At 47.5% G+C, this 9907-nt stretch overlaps 1 protein-coding gene and 1 pseudogene across 1 annotated transcript in view; one reads left to right on the top strand and one right to left on the bottom strand.

Moving 5' to 3' along the window:
- The first annotated feature begins 2495 nt into the window (after positions 1 to 2495).
- On the top strand, positions 2496 to 3335 carry LOC102433927 (annotated as a pseudogene).
- A 1649-nt stretch (positions 3336 to 4984) lies between these two features.
- Positions 4985 to 9907, bottom strand: part of FZD7 (frizzled class receptor 7) — a 6142-nt gene continuing 1219 nt past the window's right edge. Inside the window, exons 2-3 of the mRNA XM_023763156.1 lie at positions 8096 to 9838; positions 4985 to 5258 (exon numbers count right to left, since the gene is read on the bottom strand). Of these exons, the coding sequence (XP_023618924.1) occupies positions 5250 to 5258; positions 8096 to 9838 (1752 nt within the window). The 3' untranslated portion in view covers positions 4985 to 5249. The remainder of the gene's footprint in view (positions 5259 to 8095; positions 9839 to 9907) is intronic.

Raw genomic sequence — 9907 nt, 5'->3', positions numbered from 1 at the left:
GCTGCTGCTAACCTCATGGTTTCCCGTCTTCAGAATATGATCAAGGTCTAGTTGCCTATTTGTCGCTAGTACTGTAGGATCATGGGGCGAAGGATACAGGCATACCTCGGAGATATTGCGGGTTCTGTTCCAGACCATTGCAATAAAGCAAGTATCCCAGTAATGGGAGTCACATGAACTTTTTGTACATATAAGAGTTATATTCACACTGTAATGTAGTCTATTAAGTGTGCAATACCGTTATGTCTAAAAATACGATATTGCTAAAAAATGCTAACCATTACCTGAGCTTCAGCGAGTCATAATCTTTTTGCTGGTGTTACCTTTAATTTGTGAAAAACGCGATATCTGCGAGGCTCAATAAAGCGGAGCTCAGTCGAACACGGTCTGCCTGTGTGGTTTGCAAACACAAAGGAGGGCGTCTTGAGTGCACTCCCCACTGGAGAGACTAAGTGAGATGAGAAGCATGTGCTTAGCTCTGGCTAAGGCTTCGGAAACACGTTCCAGAAGCCAGTGTGCTGTATCCAGGGCTCAGCCCAGCACCCTGGCACATCCTAGGTCCTCAACAAACAATTTGTTGGCGCTGAAGATAATGTATGATTTTAGCTCAAGGACTTGTTCTCTTCGTCTGCTGCAAGCCAGGGACCAGCTGCCACCCAGGCTCCCTCCAGCTTCCCCAGACCTGGAAACTGGAGCTCAATGCTACGTGCCATTTGTTTTCCTTTGGAAATGAAAAAGTAAAACTGGTGCTAAGTTATGTCACACAAGCTTTCATTGCTGCTATTTCCTATCCCCTGTCCTGCCATACCTCCCCCAAGATACTTTTCCCTTCGAATTGTCCTCTAGAATCTGCAAGGCCCAGCTGAAGTCTGGGGATCCTATTTTCTGAGGGTGAAAAGCTGACCATCTGAGTAGCTTGTTTTCCTTCACGACTGTATGGGACTTACTGCCCCACTGCCAACTCCCCACACATTTGTCTCTGCCTCCCAATTGCCCCCTTTTTGCTCCTAATATGCCCACTTCTCAAACTCTAAACGGAATCTGAGGCCAGGGCCAAGCAGCTGTGCAGCATTAAAGGTGGGCCTGAGCTCCCTAAGAGTTCCTGCAAAGTGAAGCAGGCCCCCAGCGAATGCACTTTGGAATCCTTCACAATAGCCTCCATTTTATTTTGTTTGTGTAAAGTCTCCTGAAAGAGGTTTAGGGACAACCACCTCCATCTTTCAAATAGGAATGATTCCACATTAAAGGGTTGTTATAATAACTGTGAGGATAAAGTCAAATAATGAATGTGAAAGTGGCTTTTGAAAACAGTAAATGCCACCAAATGTCAAGTAATATTATTCTAAATAACATTTGGGCTCCAAATATTGCCAAACTCTGTCTAGAAATATAATTAGTTGCTTATTTCCCCTTGGTGATGCCCTCCTTAACCTGAGCTATGTGGCAAGTTTTCCAGGTGGACTGTGCCTCTTGCTTTTATCTGTAATCCCTCTGGTCCCTGTCATCACGCCTTTTATGTAGTGGCCACTTGGTCAGTACTTCTCGAACTGGGTCACTTACAAGTTATTATTGTCTTGGTCAAATTTCCTTTTTTTCTACACCTGTGGCACTAATTGAGAAATTTCCAAGTGACTGAATTTTCCCCGCCCCAATCTAAGAGAATAAGAGACACAATGTGTGTTTCCCAAAGTCCTGGCATTTTAACGGTACCCTTTTAACTAGTTCACTTTTGTATGAAATGTGAGGAACACAGATTCAGACGTAAGAAGTGTCACAAATTGAAGAGTTGAAGAATCAAGTTTTATGAGGGTGAAATAAGAGAAAAATAGGCCAGATCTACAAATTGTTTAAGTCCACTTTGGAGTGCTTTTGGTCTCTTCTAGGATTTCCTGGAGCCCTGGAGACTGGTATTCACCATCCGCATATGCATATATAAAAATATACCATCTATAAATAGCCACCTGCCTTTTCAGTGAAATTAAAGATGGGAGAGTTGGAAGAGAATTTCCTGGTATAATTACAGGGTTCAAACCTACAGCTGTTACACTCATAGTTCTACTCAGAGAATCTCTAATATCACTATTTTCTACAAGCACATTAAAAAAAAAAATCCTACTTTTCCTCTAACAGTAAAACGCTATCAACAGGACATTTATTCTTGCCAAGATTGCTGACATACCTGCTTTAAAAGATTGGGTGTTGTGTGCGGTTATTGTGGAGACTAATTTTGTTTTATAAACTGCAGAAAATTTTCACAAGAGTTTCTGCCCCTTATCTAGGGATTAACACCAAACTCCTGCCAATATTTCTCTTAACCTTTACACGTGCCCTTTCACAAACACTCTCCCTCACATATTTCCTGCTTAGATGCACCTCCTTAAAAAAATCCCTGAGCTTCTAAAAGTCTTAGGTAAGAATCAACTACAGGCTGCACGCGCAAATCCACTCCGCTTCTCTGCCCATGTGTCCACCCCCAGCCTCTTCTGGGTGCAGACATGCCCCTCCCCCATGCTGTGAAGATTTGAATAATTGGTGGAACAGGCCTGGATGATCCAGAAATCTTAGAAGGAAGAACTGAGGAATGTGTGCTCAGTCCATTTGGTGAGCCTTCTGATGCCTTAATTTTGGGGAAGATAGAGACTGCTGATTGCATCCTCTTTGCCAGGCATGGGAGGCAGCGAACCACCATGCCTTCAAAAGTCACCAGGCGAACATCTGGGCTCTGAAGGAGGAGGCTGTTCTCATGTCACAGTGACCACAGCTTGCGGTTCCTTGAGGGAAGAGAGTCAGCCGGCGGTATTATTGGCCAGTTCATCCCAGGACCACCATGAGGCCTCTGACCTCCTGTGATGGGAGTCGTTCCTGTGCCAGAGGCATGTGCCCTACCCCAGAGACTGAGCCACTCTGCCCCCTACGAGAGGTCCTGAACCAGAGAGACGGCTAAGAAGCTAGGACTCAGGTGCCACTCATAAGGGACAATGCTCACAATTGTAGGACTCGTTTTAGTTCACGGACAGAAAGCTCCATGTGTCACACCTGGGGGGCGGATGTCATCCACATGACCACAGTTCCAGAGGTGCTTCCTGCTAAAGAGGCTGGACTTTGCGAAGCAAGTATCGCCATGACAACAGATTAACATTGCTGGAAAGATCAGAAGTGGTTTCAGGGGACCAGGATTTAAAGGCCCTGAAAAAAAAAAAAGCCAATAAGATTTACTCCTCACTGCCATACCTCAGATAGGGACCATGGAATGGTCAGAAACCCTCCCTAACCTGAAGAGGGAAATTCCTGCTCGATTAGAAACGTGGAAAAGCTTTCATGCCCCTGCCCGCTAAGGAAGAACAGGTGATCAGACCATACCAGGCCAGTGTGGAAGATGCCTTCTGAAAGACATGGACTGCTTCAAAAAACAGAGGGAAAGCCAACATCCAGTAAACCTGTGGAAAAATCCCTACACCTTAGAAAAAAAGACAAGAGCACACCATCCCTCTTCCCTCATTAAATTCATAACAATAAAGGGTGGGAGGCGACATCCAATTTCCTATGTTGCCAAGGAATACGAAGACAAAATGGAACTCGAACTATTGGTGTCACTGTAAATCGGTACCATCTTCCTGGGGAGAGTTGGGTAAAATGTATCAAAAGGCTTAAAAATGCTTCCACTTTGTTATGCAGGTTACTTTACTCCTCTTATCTTTAAAAAATTAAAAATGCATCCAAAGAACTATAGATAAAGAAGGATGTTTAATATAGTGTTAGCTTTAATAGCGAATATTCAAAACCAACTGAATATCCCAAAATTGGGGATACATGATGGGTTAGCTCTAATTAGATGGTGAAGCAGCCAACTGAAGACCATGTTTTTATATACTATTAATTACTGTCCTAAAGAATTGGTTGCTTTATACTATAAAATGAAAAAAAGGGTATGTAAGCATTTTACAGTACTAATTTTGTTTCAAAATTCTAATTAGCAGGCTCACACACATGGCTGATGTGTTTGTAAATGCACAAAAAAAAAAGACTAGAAAAAAAATAATCATTTGTTATTGTATTTTGGGGGTATACTGGATAATTTTAATTTTCTTTATATGTTTGTCTTTACATTTTTTCTATACGAATAGAATGAAATAGTAAAGTTATTTCAAAAATAAAAATTACTTAGGAAGAAAAAAAGAACGACGTTAAGGACAACCACAACGTGAAAGGAATTAAAGCGAGCACTTTTATCTCTGCTTACAAAAAAGCAGGTAGTAATTTATTCACACACAGTCTTTGTTCCCTCACTAAAGACCGATGCTCTTCCATCTCTGAGAGCCCCGAAGGACCAGGCGGTGCTGGGAAGAGGAGAGGGACACATTTACAGGAGCAGTCACGCAGCTCTCCCCGCAGAAGGGTCTAAGTGCCCGTAGCAGTTAATTTGTGAGCAAAGAACCCTGTTGGGAGCCTTCCATCTACCCTAAAAGCAAACATTCTTCTTAATAGGCCATATTAGTGTGGTGTTAAAAAAAAAAAAAGCATGCTTTAACCTAAAAGGTGTCCTTTTATGAACAAAAACTGGATAAACCTTAAGAGACTAGAAGCGGCTGTTTTTTGCCTTCCTGGATGGCCAGATCTTCCCGGGTGAGGGTGACCTCACACCCATTGTGATGCTCAAACCCAGGAGGATCTTAGAGCCGCTCTCTGCAGAGTGCAGCCGCTTGACTTCCTCCTCCTGGGGAGGACCGTCTGTCGCTGGCTTGCACTCTGTGTATTTGTGAAGCACACCAGCCATGTGTGTGAGCCTGTTAATTAAAACAAAAACAGAACTGTTTCTGTGGGGCTTTAGAAGTGCAGAACCTCAGAGCCGAGGAAGGGAAGAAACACAGCGGCATCCAGGCTACTGCTGGGTCTCCAGGGCCGCCTGAGAATGAGGCAACTGCATTGTGAAAAGCCAGGAAACAGCACCTGAATTAAAGAAGAGAGGCAGGTGAAAAACAAAACAAAACAAAGCTAGCAGGCTTGGAATTGGAAGTATTTAAGAATGCCTTTATCATTTCCCCAAGGGACTGTTTAATATCAAAGTGCCTGGATAGAGAAGGCTTCTCAGTCTAATCTGATTCCAAAGTCGGCTTCTGGGACAAGAGGGAAGAATAGCTTCAGTGGCTTCTGAGGCTTCCCCTGGGGTGAGGCCTGGAGTCTATTCCTGCCAGAGCTGCTGAGTCACTGCCACCTTCACTGCCACCTCGGGGAGTCACTTGACCTCTGGTTCAGTTGACCTAGAAGGGAGAATGCAGCTTACAGCTGAGGAATGCTCCTTAGGCAAGGCCCTTGCTATTATCTGGAATCGTCCCAGGACTTTCCCAGCCACCTGAACCCAAGGGACTTAGGTATTAACAATTCAGATAAGGTTCATCAGGATAATGCAAAACACGAATCAGTTTACACACACACACACACACACCTTACTGAATTCTTCCCAAGAAAAGCAGACCAACAATATCTTCTAGTTCTCTCTGGAATACGTACTTCACCTCTGAAGGGAAGTAAAAACATGGATCAGAGAGCAGCTCTTTAAAAGCGATGCTTATTCTGGACCTTCAGTCATTTATCCAAAGCAGGATGTGAAAAGGCTTACCGGAGTGTGTGGTGGGTGGTGTGGAGACAGGCAGGAAGCAGCAACAACAGGAAAAAAATTAAGGGACAGTTAAGGCATTCATGACCTTTTAAAAAAATGCAATGAAAAAGAGATCTCAATAAAAAAATGTATGCACACTTTAATAGCTGATGATAGCTCAATTGATGTTTCTTTTTTTTTTTTTTCAGATTTAACCCATTTTGGAATTGATAATTATTCCAAGTGTGTATACATTTTTTGGGGATACCCTATAGATCATCTCTTCCTCTTTGAGACCCATCCAATGTGTTTCTCCACACCTTGTTTCCATACCCCTAAAGCTTAGTTTTTTGGCTTACTGATATATATGGGCACTGTAAACTAAATAAACATTCACTTGGTATTTTAAAAAAAATTTATTTTGTGATCTGTACATGTGATAAAGTGGGGCTTCCTTGTAGACTTTTAAAGGCAAAACAAAACAGAAATCCAAAGTAAAAATGTATAAATACAATATATATTTTCTTACAAAAATGGGAGATTTACAAAATATACATACCGCACTTGTCTCTATTTTACAAATTTCACATGCAAGAGATACAACACAAAAGATGCCAAAGAACTGCGTGGTGGGAGTTTTAAAAATCTGACAAATGAGACAGTTTTGGAGGTGTAAGAAACCCAAGGTCAATAACTTTAATATAAAAAGCAGCTCCACTCAACTGAACATTATAGAAAGTAACTTGTATTCCTGACCGTACCCTCTATGATTTAAAAACTGTTCAAAACAGCATTTTAAAACTGTTTTGAGAAATAGGACAGTGTTGCAAGATTGGAGGGTGGTGTCAAAGGTGGAGTAAAGGTTAGTTCCCATGATCCTCTGCTCAGCTTTAGATCATTATGCAAAAGAATCAGAGTTCTGTTATAGAAAAAAAAAAGTACATGATTTAAGATTAATAAATTTAAGTCATCCAGCACATTTCAAAGGACTCCAGCATTACTTTGAAGTTTACCTTCTTTTAATGACTTTCTTTAAGAAGGGGGCCCCTCATTTGAATAGTCCTCTTCATTTACTATCATTTCTGCAGGTCACCTCCCCAACCAGCCACACAAAGACGGGATTAGCATACACATGATGTGTTATAGATGGTTTTATGGGACTATGAAAACAGAACCAAAATTTTTCTTAGTTCTAAAATTTAACTTGTCTGTATAATGGAGGCTGAAAACATTATGCTCTTCCTTTTACCTAGGAGGATTCAAGTTGGAGAAAAAATATAGAAAGAAAACCTACAGGCAGGTTTCTAGGAAGAAAAAAAAATGAAGGGATTTCCCTTCACATTTGAACAGAGCCCATTTCATTGGATCATGTGTTCTGAATTAAAATTGATATAAAGCAAACAACAAACCCCCTTGCATTTCCTTTGGCCAAGTCAGAATCTCTGACCCAATGGGGGTACGGAAACACACTTGCCTTTCACCTTTCCTTAAAAAGGAATGTTTATCTCAACCAAATTAACATCCAGAGAGAAGAAACCTCAGGTTTGCGCTACTTTGCCTGTAAAATTTGCTGTCTTCACAGTTATGCCTTTCCTCAGAGACACTTTTGTTTCCTCTTTTGTCTCTTACAACAAAGACAAGGGGGAAAATGCATTCCTGTTTTGAAAAGCAACAAGTCATCACTTCTTTTCAGGGTATCAAACAAAATAAAACACCCTTCTCTCTTCCTCCGGCTTTCCCCAGAAAATAAAAAAAAGCAGAAATACCTACTACTCCTTTGCATCATCTCCAAAGGCTACCTTCATTTCTTTTGCATCCTCACGTTAGGATTCCAGGAGGCAGGCCTCTCAAGACTTCCAAATGCTTATTTTTCAAGACTTGAAAGGAGTAAGGGCGGGGGCGGGGGCAACAGGCGGGAGGGGGCAGGGGAGGAGAGACTGTGGACTGTAATGTCTGACCCTGGAAATTAACCCATCTGGGCTCCAGTTTGGCCCCAGTGAAAAGAGATTATGGTTTGACCACCGCTTGACAAGGGCACCGCAGGGAGTCCACCCTTTTTCAACAAAGCGGCCGCCGCAGACAGAGCTGTACCTTTCACCCGGGCCTCACGGGAGTGAGGACAGGCCGCTGGTCTAGCAGCAGGGGAATCGCTCACAGCCCCAGGGCGGCGGGAGCTGGGAGACACTCAGCACTCTCTGCTGGTCTCACTCCTCTCCACAGGCCCAGGCCGTCCGTACCGTCCATGACAAACACCATCGTTATTAGGATCATCATCATTAGCCTGCAAGTCTTTGCCAGAAGTCCTTTCATCCAAACCGTCTTCCCACTCAGGCCTCCTTTCCAAACCTCGTCCCACACCCTCGGAAACCTCTTCCCTTCCAGGTCACTTCTCCTTGGAGGGGGAGGAGGTTCAGGAACAAGCCCCCATTTAGAAGTTCTTTCCCTCCCGCGCCTTTCCCTCTATTAAGGAGTGGGGGGCAGAGAGGGGAGGGCTCATACCGCAGTCTCCCCCTTGCTGCTGTGGCTGAGTCTGTGGTAGAAGCGGCGCCACGACTGTAGGGTTTTGCCAGACCAGATCCAGAAGCCGGTGGTGATGCCCACGATCATGGTCATCAGGTACTTGATCATGAAGACGGTGAAGTCGGGGCTCATGGGCGGGAAGTGGCCGGGCGGGCAGGGCACCGCGTAGCTCTTGCAGGTCTGCAGCAGCCAGGTGCGCTCCCAGTGCTCGCGGAAGGCCTGCTCGTAGAAGTAGCAGGCCAGCACGATGGTGGCGGGCACGGTGTAGAGCACGCTGAAGACGCCGATGCGCACCATGAGCTTCTCCAGCTTCTCCGTCTTGGTGCCGTCGTGCTTCATGATGGTGCGGATGCGGAAGAGCGACACGAAGCCGGCCAGCAGGAAGGACGTGCCGATGAAGAGGTAGACGAACAGGGGCGCCAGCACGAAGCCCCGCAGCGCGTCCACGCTGGACAGGCCCACGTAGCACACCCCGCTGAGCAGGTCCCCGTCCACCTGGCCCATGGCCAGGATGGTGATGGTCTTGACCGCGGGCACCGCCCACGCCGCCAGGTGGAAGTACTGCGAGTTGGCCTCGATGGCCTCGTGGCCCCACTTCATGCCGGCCGCCAGGAACCAGGTGAGCGACAGGATGACCCACCAGATGGAGCTGGCCATGCCGAAGAAGTAGAGGACCATGAAGAGGATGGTGCACCCCTCCTTCTTGGTGCCCTGCGCCACCGTGCGGTAGCCGTCGTCGGAGAAGCGCTCCACGCACACGGCGCGGTCCTCCAGCAGGAAGCCGGCCACGTGCGCCACGGCCACCATGAAGTAGCAGCCCGACAGGAAGATGATGGGCCGCTCGGGGTAGCTGAAGCGCCTCATGTCCACCAGGTAGGTGAGGACCGTGAAGAGCGTGGAGGCGCAGCACAGCACCGACCACACGCCCACCCAGAGGCGGGCGAAGCGCCGCTCCTCCTCCTTAAAGTACATGAGGCCGTTGGCGCGGCCAGGCTCGCACGGGGCGCCGCAGTCGCGCTCGCCCAGGAAACGGTAACCCAAGTAGGGGGGGACCTTGAGCTGCCGGGGGCATGAGAAGGGAAAGGAGGACCTGCCCCTGGTATCAGACGCCCCCGGGGGCAGCGCGGTGAAGGGCAGGTCGGGCAAGTAGGGCGCGGTGGGGTAGGCCGTGGGGCCGCCGCCCGGACCCCCGGAGCCGTCGGACGTGTTCTGGCCCACGCAGATCTCGCCGGCGCCGTGCACCGGGAAGTTCTCGCAGCGCAGCCGCTCTGGCCACTGGAAGCCGAACTTGTTCATGAGCGCCTCGCAGCCCTGGCGGGCGCGCTCGCACAGGGAGCGGCACGGCGGGATGGCCTTATCCAGCACGGTGCACACGGGCGCGTACATGGAGCACAGGAAGAAGCGCAGCTCCGGGGAGCACTGCACCTTCACCAGCGGGTAGAACTGGTGCACCTCGAGGCCCGCATCCTCTTGGTTGGTGTGGCCCAGCAGGTTGGGCAGGATGGTCTGGTTGTAAGCGATGTCCGTGCACAGCGGGATGGAGATGAGCTGGCAGAAGCCGTGGTCTGGCACCGAGATGCCCTTCTCGCCGTGGTACGGCTGCGCCCCGGGGCCGGCGGACAGGGCGCCTAGGAGCGAAAGCCCCAGGGCGATTAAACCCCCCGGGAGAGCGCGGCGGGCCCCGCGGGCCCCCCGAATCCCCCGCGTTGGTCCAGCCCCCCTCTTCCGGTTGGGGATCCCCAACAGGGCCCCCAGAGGAAGGTTGGGATCCGGGGGGGGCCCCCCCCCCCG

This window comes from Myotis lucifugus, unplaced genomic scaffold (assembly GCF_000147115.1).
Source record: "Myotis lucifugus unplaced genomic scaffold, Myoluc2.0 scaffold_3, whole genome shotgun sequence".
In the NCBI taxonomy this organism is placed as follows: Eukaryota; Metazoa; Chordata; class Mammalia; order Chiroptera; family Vespertilionidae; genus Myotis; species Myotis lucifugus.
Note: the sequence above shows the minus strand (reverse complement) of the source record. Positions and strands in the feature narration are given on the sequence as shown.